Raw genomic sequence first — 18,872 nt, forward strand, 5'->3', positions numbered from 1 at the left:
ATTGCAGTGCTGATCAGACCGTGTGGAGAGATTTAGACATTTTTCAGATTTTGAAAAGTTTTCAGAGCTACATCATGATTTTATTTAGAAGAATGCCATGAATGTTAATTTCATGAAATCCACGATTACCGCTCACCTCCAAGGTCTCCATGACAGTTTCCATCATATTTTCCCCAAGCAGCAAATTCTGGAGTAATACGACAGTACGCCTCCCATTGACCTGCTCCTCTAGCAATGACCTACCGTCTGAGCTCAATGACGCAATGCTCAAGCTTTCGAGTGACCGGACACTGCACACTTATTTCACTGCAAGAACACTGGATGAGTTCTGGCTATCAATTGCGCAAGAATACCCCGGATTGTCACAGGCTGCCAAGGACATTCTTACACCTTTTGGAATGACGTACTTATGCGAGAAGACATTTTCTTCATTGGTGTACTGTATATAAAAAACAAACACAGATATCGGCTCAGCAGAGTGGAGGAAAATCTCTCTGTCACTGTGTGTACAGCATCAGGCCATGAATTCAACTGTTATGTTCGAGTTCGCAGGCCCATTCATATCATAAAAAATATGTAAGTAAGAGAAAATAAGCCAATATAAAAGTAATATTAACTATTGGGTGAGACAATACAAGCTGATTTATATACAGTATATATATATATATATCAATTTACATCAATTTATATATCAATATACACTGAAGGGCACTACTACTGAAATCTGGCAGGTGTTGAATCAGGATCTGTATTTGTGATATTGAGGAACCCTGAACCTGAACTTGGTCAAGCCAGAATTATTTATTTGTTTATTTGTTTATTTATTTGTACAGCATATGTTGTCTATTATTGGTTAGGGGGATCAGGGAACCGTATTAGCTTATTTGGGGGGTTCACCGTTAAGTTACATTACCAAGGGAAACCCCTACAGTAGATCTTATATGATAACTTGTATCATGTTATTGTGAATCTTAAGTCAACATTTAGTATGCCAATGAAATACATTGTGCATACAGTAGGCCTATACCTGTCTCTTTCACGCCATGTTCAGAGTAGAGGCATGGGACTGGCAGGTGAAAGTCTCTTCTCCTGTCTTAGAGCCTAGGCAACTGTCCAAACCAATCCTCTCAATCCTTACTTCATTCTGCAATTCATAAGCACATTTCGCACTATTCATTTCAAAACACTGCTTCTCAGGTAGCACTTTTTAATTTTTTTTATCACGAGTTGGTCCCCATTAAAATACCTTGATATTTAAACAATTTTCTCTCTTCATCTCACGTTCTTCATGAGCTGATCTGCTATAGCCTAATAATCTCTCTTGCTGTTCCTCTCTCTAGCTTACCTTGCTCACTGTCATTATCCCTAGAGCCCTTCTTAGAGTTATTATTGTCATTGCACATCATGGCATGTAAAGATTGTTCAATTAATTCATGAAAGCTCTCATTTCAATCATTTTAAATATGGTCAAAGTGAACTTGCCCATAAGTGCCAAAGCGGAAAGTTCATGACACGCACGGCACTGTGCATTGTGAGCGTGCTGTGTCCATAAAGCCAACTGCTGAGATGCACAGAATCAACTGAGAAACATTATATTGCTCTGAGTTAATTTATATGCAATTTCAGATTTTCTGTTTGCGCATGCTCTTTAGCATAGCGGACCACCCTGCCTATTCACACTGACTCAAGACCATTAACTTGGGATAATCCTGAATATAATATGCTGTAGCTTGCTTCGTAATATAGCCCTCTGGTGCACAATACAAGAAAGGTTGTTGAATTAACAGTTGAACTACGAACTAACTGCATGATGTCACTATCAGAAACAATAATAACACAAATCATTTCAGAATTTGACCTCTGTCTAAACTCGTATATATCAGTCACATGTAAAATGCAGAGAAAAAAAAAATATGATGAAAATATTGAAATTAGTTTTTTTAGGCTTGCTGTGTAAATGAAACCAATCAGTCAGACAAACAAGCTTTTAGTACACCTGCACACAAGCAACACACACATGCCCCTTTTCCACCAAGGCAATTTGAGGGCCGGTTCGGAGCCGGTGCCTAATATCGAACCAGTTCTTTGCGTTTCGACAACAAAAGAACCGGCACTTGGTCAGGAAAAACTGTGCAACTATGCAAACATAGAAATCTGTGTTTCATTAATTTATTCGATTTGTTTAACTGCAAAGTGATCAATACCAGCGTGGTTAAGGCTAGACAGCTAGCTTACAACAAAGGCTGATATTAACATCTTACATCCAGTGTTAATAATAAACAAAACGTGTTAGGTGTAATTACCTTTCTTCTTGAATATAATCGCCGTCCGTAGCAATTGCGACGAGCATCACAAATACGTTATTGTTGTATTTATTATATTGCTATTGTTGTGCTTGAAGTTGGCGAAAGCAGAGATGTATACAGACGTATACCGTGACGTCATGACGTGGCTCTCTAGCCCGGGAAAAGCAAACCGTTTCTTAGAAGGTTTGCAAGTTGAACCAACTGCGAAACCGGCAATGGCATCAGCCCAGAACTTGAACTAGGTTTGCGTTGGTGGAAAGGAACTAACACAGACACAGTGAAGAAATGACTGTCAAAACTATGGTGGCTATTGCTAAAGTCCGAGCTTGAAAGTGTCTCATGTAATGGTTTTCCTCCCTCATAATGGCACTGGTTGAATAAATGTTGTAACCTCCTCACGTTTTTTTGGCACTTCATTCCCCCCCGTCCCCAGCCAGTTCAGGATCCCTAAAACTGGGACGTCTCGGTGAAGGAGATAGCATCGGTCTTGTCTACGGTGAAGCCACCGTTGACGTAGGACTTCTTTTCGCACTCCTCATCATCCAGCGTGGTCTCGAGAGCAAAGGGATTGGCTACATCCACATCTGAGGTCAGGTCCATCCTCTCCAGCTCTCTCTTGGAGAGTTTCTGGACTATCCCAGCTCCATAAGCATCCCCCAGCACGTTGACCATGGTGCGGAAACGGTCTCTGAAACAGCCAGACCGTATAGCAACCATTGGTAATGGTCACTTACAGATCATTGTATTCATCATTAAAACTGTATGTTTGCTGAACATCATTTAGAAAATCTTTGACTCAGGATTTATGGATTACTCACAACAGCCAATCCACAGCAACAATTAAAGTGACGTCACTTGCCGGTAGTCCTACTGCAGTCAGCACAATCACCATGGTAACAAGGCCAGCATTTGGAACCCCAGCGGCTCCGATGCTGGCTACTGTTGCAGTTATACTGGAGAAAAAAAAAATCACACCCAGGTGGTGAAGTAAGCGGTGCAGGTTTATGAGCAATCAGTAAGGTATTGGTATATATTGTGTACGTTTTACAATACCAAGCCAATGCACAGCATTTAAAAATAAATCTGTAACCAACCATCTACAGCAAGGGTGCCCAACCTTTTTCTAAATGAGATCCAATTTGTTCATTGTCAGCCTGAGAAAATCTACCACATTAAACTTCCATGTGGTAGAAAGAGAAACACAACTACAAAAATGTAATTAATTAATTACAACTACTAGTTGTATGAGTTGTATGAGTTGTACCATTATTCATGATTGAAACCATCCATATTTTGAGTAGATTTAGATACTAGGTAGGGCACACAAATACAACTATTCTGCAACACTTCTATACTATGGATCAATCATGAATAATGGTACCCTCATACAACTGGTAGCTGTGTTTCTCTTTCATGTGCATTTTTAGAGTTTGGAAAGTGTAGTGGATTGTTTTAGGCTAGCTATAGACAAAGTAGATCTCGTTTAAAATAAGGTTGGGCAGTAACCCTGCCCTAGACAATGTGATGTTTTGGTCTCCAGAAGCTTTAACCTCCACAGAACGTGTATATAGAATAAACATCCCATTTCAATGTGGGGCCATTGGTGACTTGCCTGATGGTGACAATCTGACCCACATCCAGATCATAGTCATTTAGCTGGGCAATGAATATGGCGGCAACCGCTTCATAAAGTGCTGTGCCGTCCATGTTGATGGTGGCGCCCACTGGCAACATAAAGCGGGTGATCCTCTTGTCCACTCGGTTGTTCTCCTCAGCGCAGCGAAAGGTGACAGGCAGGGTGGCAGAGCTAGGATGACATCACATCACGTAGAGTTAAAAGGATAGCCAATGAGAGTAGAGTAACTGTCTTACCTTATAACCAGAACAAGAATGTGTAAAACATAAATAAATGCTTTTATTATTAGTTTATTTGAGTTGTAATCTTTTGTTGTCTTTGGTGTAATCAGATCACACTATGAGGAGCCCGATACAATACCACACCAAAGTCAAAGTGTGTAATAACATACTGTACTAATGTACTAACATGTACTAACATGCCCAATGTAAGAATTGATGGTAAATACCATTAGTAGTCGAGGCGTACCTTGAAGAGATCATGAGAGCAGTCACCAGTGCCTGGGCCATGCCACAGGCGAAGGTATAAGGGTTCTTCCTCACAATGGCAAAGAATATCAGTGGCAGACAAATGATGGAATGGATGGCTAGACTGAAGAGAAAACAGACGTAGTATTAAATGATTGGTATGAACCGTAGTTACTCATTGGTTAATGTTTCTTAATGCTAGTCTCTGTCTAAGTCATGGTCATCGGTTTTTAGAATGTTGCTAATCATATTATTATACCAAAGAAATCTGTTTAAAAACATTGTACATTTTGTCCCCCATGCTCCTCTACGTATTATTATTAGTTAACACAAGAGTTACAAAAGTCAACAATTGGAGCGTGTGAATGCAGACCATGTGCCATTTTATCACAGATTTTCAGACCCAACACTCCATGAGAAGCGATCTGCGTTTGGTTTCAAATAGTATCAAAGCTTTTCCTGGTACATTATTATTATTATTATCTTTTACAGTATATTTGCAGGGGAAACCGGAACCAAATACCAGCTATTAATCCCCCTTCTGTGGCGAGAAAACAGAGAGAAGTTACTGTATGATGGCTCACCCACTCAGCACTGTCACCATGTATAGGCCCATTTTTCGGAAAATCTCAAAGTCCTCCACCTCAATTATCTTGGCCGCGATTAGAAAGAGTATGCCTACTGGCATATAACTGTAATAAAAAAAAAACACACAACTTTTATTATTAGACATTATTACACAGCTAATATTATTAGTTATCCTCACCATCGGATACACAATGGGGCTATTTCTGAGTCAGTTAGCTCAGCGTTGTTTTGCGGGCTAAACCCAAGTGAGACGCGTGGACAGAATCTAGACTGACAGCTAAGTTTTACTTTGAACTCAGTTGCAGTGTACTCCAAAAATCTAGGCATCATGTAAATTGTGACTGTAGACCTGTGAACAGTCCAAGGTGGTGGAGGCGGTGTAATGGTGTGGGGAATGTTTTCTTGGCACACTTTAGGCCTGTTAATACCAATCAATCATCGCTTGAATGCCACAGCCTATTTGAGTATTGTTACTGACCATGTGCATCCCTTCATGGCCACAATGTACCCATCTTCTAATTTAACGATGAATTGAGAATCAAGGACCCCAATTGAAATAAGCCAGTGGCTTTCTTGGGTTTTTATCCTTTTAGTTGACCTTGTATGTAATATGTACTTTCATGTACCTACTTCTGCAAATCTTCTAATAAAGTTTTCAATCAATCAATCAATGGTTACATCCAGTATGATAATGCACCATGTCATAAATTAAAAGTAATCTAAAGCTGGTTTCATGAACATGACAGACAATGGCCTTTCAAGTCACCAGATCTGAATCCAATAGAACACCTTTGGGATGTGGTAGAACGATTGATTCACAACTTGAAATTGCACCTGAAAAATCTGAAAAGGGAGGCCCTACCCAGTATTAGTATAGTGTTCATAATAGTTTTCGGTTACTATGGCACATTAATGGCAACATTGTAATTAATTAAAATAATAAAGTATTAAAATCAGATAATGGTGACCCCATTGGAATAAATATCATGATAATTAATGTTTACATTCTTATACAAATTAGCTCTATTTCTACTTAAGCCATGTCTGAATGAGGTTTATGCAAGAACACAATTTGCCTGACCCCTAGTGGTAAGTGAGGTGATTTTTGTCGTGAATTGGAATAGAGTTGAAAGTCAAACTGAAGACATAGACCTGAGAACACAGCACCAAAACCACAGACCTGAGAACACAGCACATACGTTTACCGTATGCTGTGGATGTCAAATCTGTATGCGCCTCTCAGTTGGTTTTAGACATGACTATGTTAAGCTAGCTGTCGCACTGTGTCTGATTGTGCTCATCCCCTCCACTCCAGACCCTACCCACTGGCTCCCAGTTCAAGTTCCCCCCTGTCAAGAGTAACAGGTACAGTACAAGCAGTCTTTCATCCCCTCAGCCATTGGCCTTCTAAATGCTGAGAAGGGGAGGAGCTTGTCATTACACAGATTGCATTGTTCCTTGTGTTGCCATGACAAGGATGATCATGAGGATGATGAGGATGGTGGTGGTGATGATGATGATGATGATGATGATGGTGATGATGATATTGATGTTGACAGAGATGTTGGTGACTGACATTGATGGTGATATCGGGTGTATCTGGTCATCTAGAGCCATCTGATAATCGGTTGAAGTCCTTGGTAAAAATCGCCAGATTATCTTTATGTGTGTACTAGGCTTAAAGCCTGATCATCGGATGGCTCTAAAGATTATCTTACAAGATTATCCTGTGGTGTGAGGTGTGCTAAGAGTCAATTTCTCCCAACAATCTGCTTGGAAAATGGTCGGGGTCGGCGATCGTAAATATTAAATGGTAAATGGACTGCACTTATATAGCGCCTTTATCCAAAGCGCTTTACAACGGCCTCTCATTCACCCATTCACACACACATTCACACACCAATGGCGGCAAGCTACCATGTAAGGTGCCGGCCCGCTCACTGGGAGCAATTTGGGGTTCAGTGTCTTGCCCAAGGACACTTCGACAAATCGACAAAACTTCAGCAAAACATTTTAATTCAATTTCAACAACATGTTTTCCTCATGAAGTGTGTGTGTTTTGCCTTTTAGACAAAGCCTGGAGGCTTGGTTGTACGTACCACATAATGATCTGGACTAGTCTCATGGTGGCTTCATTTAAGGCATCGAAAAACTCCAGCAGTATGCGTCCCCTTTCGCCCATCTTGCCGATGACGAGCCCAAAAGCAACGCAGAATACTATAAGGCCTAACACGTTGATCCCTTCAGAATACATCCCAATTACTTTATAGTCCTTGGTTATGTTCTACAGAGGATAAAAAGGGGAGCAATTAGTCTCATTAGGCTGTTCTCGCAACTGATACCTTGAAGGGATATTCACTCTAAAATCAATGTGCTGTATGTGATTAACCACATACCCTCAATCGATACACTTTCAAAGTAAAAAAATAAATAAAGAAATACAGCTTTAAGACCCGTTTGCAAGTAAATAGTTCACACACTTGGAATGAATACCCATGTCTTCGTAGGGTCTCATATGAATAGTTAGAAGATTACAAGTGTTGATCAGTGAAGAAGCACTTGAAGAAATAATGATAGTCACTTAAAGGACATCAGTAGTTACCAGCTGTGTGTGTGTGTGTATATGTGTCTGTGTGCATGCACGTCAGGCGATAGCAACTGGTAGAGGGTTACAAAAGGAAGGTTCAAGTCGGCTTTGGGGCAATTTCCTTTGTGTTTTTCTTTGCTATTTCATGTTGCTAATGCTAATGTTTGCTAATATCGTAACTAACAACTCATGTTAATTGCCAAAACGAATCCTTAACCACTCTGAAGTTAATGCCTTACCCGATCCGTTAACCACCCTTATATCAACCATTAACCACCCTTATATTTATGCCTTATAGCCTACTGTCTAACCGCCATTTATTCTGAAGTAATACAAAGTCACGTTGCTAAATTATTATTATTTTTTCTTTTCTTTTTTTACCCTTTAGTAATGCTTTGTGGAAACTTTCAGACGTCACGCTACAGTAACGTGCAGATGATCTTATGGAGGCCTATTGTTTCGTCATGCATGGAGGGAGACTGTGTTGCTATAGCCTTCAGATTCACAGGGGTGCAAACTTGTCACCTTTTAGCCGTTTTAGCCGTTTTGACCTCAAAATAGGTCAACAATTTTCATAAATGTTCTTTGTTTTCAGGCAAAAATGTTGTCATCTTTTTGGGCCTTCACCAGTTTGCATCCTTGGATTCAGGTGTAGATGCACAAAAAACACATTGTGATCATATATTGACATGGACACCTTGTTGACATACCTTGGCCTAAGGTACCAAAGTACCTTAAGTAGGCTATTTTCATAAACTCCTTCTTTGTATTTTCAGTATTTCAACACAGATGTGAAAATGTGACACACTGAAATGAGACACTTGTGATGCCAGGTAAAAAGGCATTGGATGTGATTGGATATCAGGCATGAGGCACACACATAATACCTTATAAGCACATCCATAGTGCCTGATGATGCATTAGAACACCTGCTATTAACTCATAAATAGTCATAGAACATCCTCATAATACATCACCACGATGCATTATAAGAGCAATGTGCATAATGCCCTACCCAGAAGATAGTATGTCACAGATAACAACTACAATCTTCAGATCACGTCTTCTTGTTCAGGAAACAAACAAAGCGATTGTGACACCTACCTCCACAGTTGTCATGATAGTGGAGAGAGGTGGGAACGTTGTTGTGTTGACTGTTGTTGTGTTGACTGTGACTTTAGGGTTAGGTTCCAGCTCTTTGCGTTTTGTCTTGTACTGGAATGAGATGGTTACATTTGTACTTGTAAGTGAAGTCTAAAGGCCAATGCACACAGCGTGCGATTTCTGTTGCGTGTCAACATTCCATTTTGAAGTTTGAATGGAAGTCTATGAGAACATCGCATCTCAACACACACGGCCCGGATTTTAATCGCACGGCGAAAATTCGATTCCATTCATTTTGAAGCTAACATTTGCAAAATTTGACAGTGCGACAAAACTCGCACGCCGTGTGCTTTGTCCCATTCAAAATGAATGGAATCGAATTTTCGCCGTGCGATTAAAATCGGGGCCGTGTGTGTTGAGATGCGATGTTCTCATAGACTTCCATTCAAACTTCAAAATGGAATGTTGACACGCAACAGAAATCACACGCTGTGTGCAGAGCCCTTAACATTGTGACACTTCAATGTCAAAAGCAGTGAATGGCCCTTACCTGTTGAAAACAAGCCTGCAACAGATTTTCTGGAAACATGTTCCTGTTGATGGAATTAGATACATGATGAAGGATAATGGAAATCAAGGATTATTTTTTCCTATTAGTTTAATGGTCAGAGATGTTCTAAACATTTCAACCATCTGTGGTGGAAGTAATATGGTACTTTGCAAGATACCAATGACATGATGGTGATCTCCAAAACTTGGAATAGATAAAGACAAAAGAATGCTAATTTGCTTGAACTGAGGTTCCTTGGTACCACACTACAACACCCATTCTAGCTTTAACTTATTTTCCTGGTCTGACAAAAATAAATGTGATCAAATGTGTTGATTAATCTGTTAGATCAATCAATTAATCTGTACAGCCCTATAACAAATGGTGGGAAAAGACAAATGCACCTGTCTTCTTGACATGTCTAGACACATGCGTGTCTTTAAGTTGGTTGATTGGGAACGGATCTTTATTGAAATCATCAGTTAGTTCATCGTTGCCATTGAAGAAACGGTGTTACCTAATGAGGTCCAGCAGTGTGTCAACGGTTGTGACATTGGGTGTGGTGCCGGCCCTTTCGATGTGGTCTGCAGTCTGTGAAACACCAGGTTTGATAGCCATCACCAAAATAATACCTGGAAAAGATTTCACAGCCATCACTCAACATTAGGGCATCATTTATAGAAATCCTGAAGGTGTAGATTAGAATGTAATATGTCAGCTTAGCCCATGATAAATCAGTAGGAATTAGAAGAGATCCAATCAATGCATGTCAGCAGAGGGGAGCGCCAGAGGAGCGAAGAGTGAACCGAGGAGTGGAACGAAGGCATTTTATCAGGAGTGCATTTTAAACATCAGTCTGAGCATCTGCTGGTTGAGACCAGTCCTTACTTACCCAGAACGACTGCGATGACGGTGGTGGAGAAGTAATACACAACGGCGCGCAAACCAATCCTTCCTGAAACCTCTGAATCCAGGGCTGCAACCCCTGTGGACATACAGAGACAGGGACAAGCTGTTTTTAACCCAAAGGAGGCTTCCTCTTAAAAATGAATGAATGAATGAATGAATGAATGATCTTTATTGTCATTGTAACAGGTACAATGAAATGTAAATGCAAGCCCTAGGTGCTAACAATCAACACAGTCCTAAGATAATAAAAAACAAGAATGAGACATAAATAGACATAAATAGGGGGGATATAAATAGGGGGGTAAGTGATCGGTAGGAATCTGAGAATGTATCTATTATGTAAACTTAGATACTTATATACACTATATGGCCTATTCACAGGGGGGTATATAGACAGGGGGGAGTTAGCATGTAACTGTGTACTTTTTTATAAACATAAACGTATGAACTAGTAACTTATATAGTCATACAATATATTGTGCAGGCCTAGCCTAATAGCCGCTACTAAACTGTGTTTGAGGTTTCTCTGAGGAGATTGTCATTTTCTTACTGTGTGTCTCATTATGCAGAATAACTCTTCAGTCAACATCCTTTAGTTAGAAACTGTGCTAATTGACTGCAGTTCAACTAGATAACTTTGCTAAATTCAGCTACTTCAGTAGGCACGAGGTAAAGCAAACACCAATAAACAAGTTGATTAATTCATAAAAATCCATATTATAAATCCATCTATATTGCTCTGGAAAACCTGAATTACACATATATATTTCTATATTTTCGGAATGTCTAATTTGAAGTGCTGTATAGTGTAATAAACATTTTTTATTGAGTGAGTGTCACAAGCGTCTTGCAATATGGAATTTCACATCGATAGTGCCGTACTCCACACACAACATAGTAAAATTAATATGTTCTCCACCTAAGGCTTGCTGATATGTTTGTTTTTTAGCAGAGGGGAGTATGGACAACTACTAATAACGTTTTTTTAATAGGATATACTTCAACAGACATAACAAATAATATTATTTGTTAATAATTATAATATAATATATAATTATAATATTATATTATATATAACCTGCATTACAGAGGGGATTGAACAATCTTAATTGTGACATCATACATTCGTTGCCTTATATGGTCGTCATGCTGATGGAATGAGTGGTTGCTAAAACAATATTTCATAACACAAGCTGCATCTTTTAAGTTTTTGAAAACACACTTCAATGATGTCATAATCAAAATCTATGATTCTTTTTCTGGATTTCCCAGGAAACAGAACCAAACAGAACACTCCAACTGTGTTATTTTCAGGAAAGACAGACAAAGTTACATTCATACCACAAACCTTGCTGGTGAAATGCAGTCGTGCAATACTATGAATTCTAACGCCTTCCAGTTCTACAGGTCTCAGACTGCTCTTTCAGGCCTCTACTCCACTGTTGCCAGTGGCCAGGAGCCCCAAAGTGACTCTGACGACAACGACTTGTCAGGTGGTAAGGGATAAACTTTATTTTCTCCCTTATCCACTAATCTTTGTTATTTGGTTTTGTTTGTGTAAGCAAATTATTCATACGTTTTGAGCACCTACATGCCTGTCCTGTTTGGTCTGCAGCTTGGGGCTTCTCTCCTGCTGGGCCAAGAGTAGGGAGCCCTGCTAGCAGCCAGAGAGACCATTTGGATTTGGAGATCACCCTTCTTCTATCCCGGCTCTCTGAACTTTCTCTCTCAGATCTGGAATGTAACCCCCAGCCTGGTGCTCGGCCCAACCAACACAAGAGAGGCAGGGACGGTGGAGACCAGTGGTCCACCCAAAATGCAAGAGAGCCAGACCTGGCCCCAGCAACCCTCTGCCTGGCCCCAGCAACCCTCTGCCTGGCCCCAGCAGAGCTCGGCCCAACCAACACAAGAGAGGACCGGGGTGACGGACCAGTGGTCCACCCAAACTGCAAGGGACTCAGGATATGAGACCATGTCTCAACAACTCAATTAGGACATGGGGACTTAAAGCATCCCATTTGTCTTTCAATTCAATTTAATTTAAGAATTAATTATATTTGAAATATTTTAATTGCAATATTATTGACTTTGTGTTGGCTCTTTTAGAAACATAAGTAAGTATTTTGTGTAGTATTTTAAAGTAGCGTTATAAATGTTATGTTTGAATTCTAAATAAATATTTAAAATGATCACTGACTCTGCTGTTTTTGTTACATAATGTATTTTTGTATTATTGAGCAGAGCGTCAAAGAGTGGCCAATAATGCACCCTCTTGTAATGTGGATATCGTCTGTGTTAACATTGTGATACTGTATATGAAAACCTAACACAAGAATGTAAACATATTGCAGGGTTATAGCACATTGCACTATTCCCTTGGTTATTGCACAGAAAGAAAAGAAAGAAAAAATACAAATTGCAGTGTAGTCTGATAGTTTATCCATCTTGCTATGAAACATTTTGACAGTGCATATTTTAGCCGGGCTACTTTTTATCCTTCCAATAATTGTTACGAGTTATCTGACAGATCAGTGTGAACAGTGTCATGCTATCTGTCATAAGACAGTGGCCTACTGGGTGTCCAGTCCTCCAGTGCTGAGGAGATAACGTAAGATGTATCCCGTGTTACCTGTTATCATGCTTGAAATGATGAGGGGCAGAATCACCAGCTTCAGCATTCGCATCAGGATCTCTCCGGGGAAGCCAAAATATTCCTTGTGGAGGTGGGACAGAGATCCATATTCCCTAACCGCAAGCCCAAGGCCAATCCCTGAGAGAGAGAGAGAGAGAGAGAGAGAGAGAGAGAGAGAGAGGGAGAGAGAGAGAGAGAGAGAGAGAAGAGGCCATAATAATTAGAGAAATGCTTGAATTGTCTAATGAGAAGTAAGATCATCTTACTTCCATAGGAATGGAAGACTGTTGCAATATGTTTAAAAAACAAGTATCGCTGTAATTGGAAGCCTTGATATGCATGATACAGGTTACCCCATATAATCTAAGATGGTATAACAGATTTAATTCTGTTATAGAGGGCTGGCTATGAACTATATATTTCCTCAAATAATTACAATTCAGAAAATGTTATTGTGGTATAGTTTATTTGTAAACTTTATTTTTGTGCAGATGAATATAGCCTAACATGCTAATTGCAGCTTGTCCAACAACTTTGAAAAACCCAACATTTTATTAAGCTTTATTTATTCCAAGACCACAGCCTCTTTTGTAGGTGCACGCTGTCCACAATACCTATACAATTACAAAAGAACACATAACCGATAACACAGTTCATTACAGAAATCAATACATCATATACAACCACAAAATATCAAGAAAAACACATACATCATCAAAGAGGTCCTCGATCAACACCCTAAATTGCCTGAGCGACACCAGAACAACCAACTGTGATGATTTTACATTGTACCAGCAGTGAGGTGCACCATAACTAAAAGTAGATTTACCCCATTCAGAGGAGACCTGTTCGTTTGTTAACGAGTAAGGTAATTTATGTTCTTGAATTTCAATAATAAGGTTAGGTAAGCCAGGAGTTTATGCCGTAGGGCTCTATACACAAAAAGGAAGTCATGAAGAGATCTACAGGTCTTTAACAAGGTCTAGCCAACCTTGCATGTTGGTAGATGATATCACCATAATCAAGCACTGGCATGAAGGTTGATCTGCTTTCTGCTATTCAGTGAAAGACAAGAACTATTCCTATAAAAGAAGCCCACCTGAAATCTTAGCTTTTTAACAAGCTCCTCTGTATGTTTTCTGAACGTCATGTCTTTGTCAAACCAAAATTATGCCCAGGTATTGTTATATCTGTTTTTTTTTTATGATGAGATGCTCAAGGTACAGAAAACAAGGCATACAATACACTCACCGGCCACTTCATTAGGTACACCCTTTCAACTGCTCGTTAACGCAAATATCAAATCATCACGTGTCAGCAACTCAATGCATTTAGGCCTGTAGACATGGTCAGGATGATCTGCTTATGATTTGCTGAAGTTCAAACTCAGCATCAGAATGGGGAAGAAAGGTGATTTAAGTGACTTTGAACATGGCATGGTTGTTGCTGCCAGTCCTATTTTTGGTGATGAATAGGACACAATTGAGAGGCCATGTTGGTAAAAATGACCAACCATATTGACAACTAATTTGTCCATGTCTCTCTTCAATGTCTTCCACAACAGAGGTGTGTCTTTTTTTATGTATACTACATGCTTTTCACTCACACTAACTGAATTATTACAGTGGATGTGAATGCAGTGGTGTAACGACAACATTGCTAAAATGTTCTCATGGGCGTATGCAATTAGTTCCAGTATTTGCCTCATATTTTAGAACAACAACATCAAGGACTGTGTCCCAACATTATAATAATACATTCAAGTAAAAGGCAAGAAATACACACACACACACTATCAACAACACTTTCACAAGTAATATGTTGCCATTTCCAATGTGTTAAGAAATGATCAAGAGTCAGATAACTTGTGGCTTGTCTGTGTGTTGGTGTGTAACATGTGTCTCTCTTTGGGAGAAACAGTTGAATCCCTCCAGGCTCCCCATCTTCATGGGCTTTATGGCTACTTTGCATCTAAAGATGTTTACTAATCATTTGTTTATGGCATGTCGACCCTAACTCCAGAGGTATGCTGATTGCATCTGGTGACTGTTTAACAGACACGGCCAAATGGAAGTCTGTCTAGACAGCCTTGGAACATGAGAGACATCTTCAACAACAGGGTAGTTAAATGGTAGGAAGTTGGGAAATTGTTTGAGCCCCCACCTTTGCTACAGGTATTAAAGGTGCAATATGCAATTAAACCTCATCTGACCGCTGCCACATACGTATGTAGGCAGAGAGTTTGGCCATTGGGGTTTAAGCAAGAAGCATTATGATGACACCACATAATTCCCAGACAACCTGGTTAGCTCATGGGGAATGTCGACCTATAGCAGCATCATGACATTTTGTGAATTTTAACAAATTGAATTGCAAGAATGAAATCTAGAATCAAGATAATCATGAATGCAACACGGATGAAACATACATCAAAAAGGCACTAATGAAACACATGCCAAGTTGTTGCAGTCGCTTTCTCCAACTCGCTTTCTCCAACTGCTTGCGACCTCTGACTTGCCAACACAGATGACTGTGTCCTCATATACCTGATACAAACCAGCTACGCTATAGAAAAGCTAGCAATTTGGTTACACTAAAATGGTGTCGGGTGTGAAAGCTCGCCAAGTGAGCTAATGGACAAAGTGAACACATGTAGCAGGTGACTTAGGCTTGCACAAGGTATGCACCATTGTAAACTTGGAATGGAGCACTCCCACCACCTGCTAGCTATAGCCTATCCGAACGTTGGTAAAGAAATGTAGTCAATGAAAATAGTACCAGTGTGAATAAGGATAACTCTATAGTTCTAGGAGTATAGGAGTCATGGATCTTGAATCTGTAAATACAGGTTCATAGCAATGTTACTGTCAAGTGAATAAAGCAATGTAATACCAATCCCAATTTTCACAAATTCTTGACTGGATTCTTGATTTGTAATCCATCACACTTCTATGGGCTCATATTGCATTTGTATGCTTTGATGATTGAAATAGAAAAAGGGGCATTACAGTGTATATCATATTCAGTACCTAATTAATACATTAATATGCTCCTTGTGGTATGCTCCATCCCGAATAAATGTCATAGGTGAGACCACAAGAAATGCTGTAGCGAGCTAGGACTGCGATTTGGGTTTCTGTTATTTATCACTATATACTGTATCGTCTTCTCACTGGAACCTTTTTTTCCATAGGCCAATAGCCAGCAATGTCAAAAGTTCTGCAATCATTACAGCGAAATCGCTAAATGATAACCAATTAGAGGAGAGGTCTTGTTAGCTTGTTCTGTATAGGCTACTGGTGGATGCACTGAATTTGCTGACAAGCAAAATAACACCAGAGGACAGTCAGGGGCGAGACAGGGTCAATTTCATTGCTTATAGTTTCAACACCCAGTGAGCCACTATCTGCGTATCCCTGTCCTAGGACTTCACATGCACCATGGCTGTAGCCAGGGAGAACCAGCCCAGTGTGTTCACTCAGTCAAGTCACGTTTTGACTGTAGCAGTGAGACAGGCTGTGTGAGCGCAGGGACCCCTGTCTCCTACAGGAGAGTGGGCAACAGCGTAGCAGCAGGTATGTGCACACACATCATTACTAGTCACACACACCGTTTGCATCCATCTTAAAAAAAAGAAAAAAGAAACCCTCACACCACACACAAATGCACAGAAGCATACTCAGTATGCGTATGCAACAAGCCTGTATCCATTCATGCATGTCAATTATTATTATTATCATCAACAAGCCCCAAGCTTTTCACAAAGGCGCAATAGAGGCTTGTTAATGCCTGAGTGCATAGACTATGTGGAATGAGAATGAGGCAAAATATAGGAGAAGATTTCACAGAAAGAGGAAGGGGGAGAGATAGAGGGGTAGGGGGAGGGTGCACATCTGAGCGAGAGAAGGAGGGAGACAGATAGCCAGTGTGTGTGACATCAAGCAGGGGGAGAATGCTTCATGCTAAATAGAGGGCTTACTTACCTAACAGCACTGACACAATCGTGGCAATAAGGAGCCAGTTCCTCTTAAGCACGCCTTTGAAACGCCTCTCTTTCTTCCCCATCATGTCCATCATGTGGTGTTTCCAAGCCCCCACAATAGAGGCTATACACAAAGGGACTGGAGAGACAAAGAGCTCAACCGGCCAGCCGACTGATGCAGGAGGCTCCGCCGCTATGGAGCTTCACCAGAGGATGCCACCGTCAGCTGCTTCTGACGGGGAGGGAGCGCAGTCTCCTCTGGGTGTGTGTGTGTGTGTGTGTGTGTATGTGTGTGTGCGTGCGTGCGTGCGTGCGTGCGTGTGTGCGCGCGCGCGTGTGTGTGTGCGTGCGTGCGTGTGTGTGTGTGTGTGACGGTGACGGCAAGTGAGAAGGAGAGAAACACCACTGGATTTTATCTATAGGGTCACCGCCAACCCCCACCCCCCACCCTTCCACCCACTTTTATGGTTTTACCTTGTAAGCAGATATAGGGGTCCAATAACGGTTGATAATGAAGGACTTTTTGTTATAATCATTGTATTAGAATGTTATTTTCTTTGGCCAGGGTTTACACAAACAACAAAATAAAGGGTACCACACAAACAGAGTACAACAAATTAAAGGAGTAAGGCAAAATTCTGCTTGAACAGCAACGTCTTCCCTAATAATAATATAATCCCCCCCACACACACACACACACACACACACATTAGCTGTTGTGTTTCTGCATGCATGCACGATTCACGATCCACCAAATTAGTGAGTACACTCCCCTAGAACACTCCTGCCATTAACAACATGTTTACATGCAAACCGAGGGTCAGTGTTTTTATTTTTTGAAAATCTATACTCTACGCTCCAAAAGTTTGGATATGAAATCAAACAATTACTATGAGGTTAAAGTAGAGATTCACAGCTTTTATTTAAATGATTTGTGTACATATTGGTTTCACTGTTCAAAAATTGCACCATTTTTGGAATAGTCCCCCCTATTTCAGAGTACCCAGAAGTAATGGCACAGATTTATCAATCCAAAATCTAAATTAAGCACTCGTGTTTTATAGAATCTAAGGAAGTAAAATGTGACAGGAGTTGATGTTGTCCCCAAGTAGGGCAAGGTCTTTTTTCATTTTTTTTTCTAAAAGGTTATTCGAAATATTTGAGCGATTTGTCTTGTGGAAGATCCTCTTGTTGATTGAGGGATCAGGGGGGTTAGTGTGTAACTGAATGTCGAGTAAGTATGCATTAACATTTATGTCTACAAGCTGCTGCTATCAATAAGTGTTTTTCCTGTATCGCAGGAGGTGAGAGCTTCTCTGACTGCGGTGTTTGGCCCGGCCTCTGTGGAGGGGGTGGTGGAGGGGGTGGTGGATGATGCATTTGAGCAGTTCTACCAGTGGAAGGCTCTGAGGGATCAGCACACCAGCGCTGTCAGAGACGGGACAGACAAGGCCCTCCACGCCTTGTGCACCTGGTCTGAGAATTTAGGCAAGGTACGGTATGACGCCACACCCAGTTAACTAACAGAGAAATAATAATAATAATAATTCATTGTATTTATATAGCGCTTTTCCGAGGCTCAAAGACAATATGGGAAAAACAGAAAAACACAGAAACAACAAGCAACAGATAACATAGAACACAGAGTTAACAAACAGGGAACACAGTAATGCAGCAATGTCCAAGGGGGGAGGGGGGGATGGTTAGGGGTAGGGGAGATGGTTAGGGGTAGGGGAGATGGTTAGGGGTAGGGGAGGTTGTATGCATGAAGAGAGAGGAGAGAAATGAAGAGGCTTAGTTATGTTCCTGTTATGTTCAATGCATTTCAGACGACTTCTCACATAACATGACTGAAGTCTATAGAATGTGATGTAGGCTTGTCATAGGCTGGCCCGGATTGCTCACTGTGAGTCCATACTGATGTTTAGTTTGGAGTGCTCCTTCTCATGTGTTCTGTTCAGTTCTTCTGTCTGTCTAGCAAAACAACGGTGACAACGAACGATGTAGCTGACCTTGGCCTTCAGTGTGTGCAGTGTAGATGAGGAGGCTGGGTTCTGTCTTTGGGTTCCTCAGGGTTACAGTGTAGATGAGGAGGCAGAGGCTGGGGTGCT

The 18,872-nt window shown here is 40.6% G+C and overlaps 1 protein-coding gene across 1 annotated transcript; it reads right to left on the reverse strand.

The window, feature by feature from the left end:
- Positions 1-2,753: 2,753 nt before the first annotated feature.
- Positions 2,754-16,853, reverse strand: slc1a1 (solute carrier family 1 member 1; the record flags this gene model as incomplete). The annotated part of the gene is made up of 12 exons (XM_080546247.1): positions 2,754-2,994; positions 3,125-3,259; positions 3,919-4,113; positions 4,411-4,533; positions 4,994-5,101; positions 7,097-7,281; positions 8,689-8,799; positions 9,239-9,281; positions 9,756-9,870; positions 10,131-10,223; positions 12,777-12,917; positions 16,763-16,853. 12 exons carry the CDS (start codon positions 16,851-16,853, stop codon positions 2,754-2,756), a joined length of 1,581 nt encoding a protein of 526 aa, XP_080402373.1.
- Between the last annotated feature and the right edge of the window lie 2,019 nt (positions 16,854-18,872).

The sequence above is a fragment of the Nansenia antarctica genome, assembly GCF_963989245.1.
Source record: "Nansenia antarctica genome assembly, chromosome: 16".
Lineage (NCBI taxonomy): Eukaryota > Metazoa > Chordata > Actinopteri > Argentiniformes > Microstomatidae > Nansenia > Nansenia antarctica.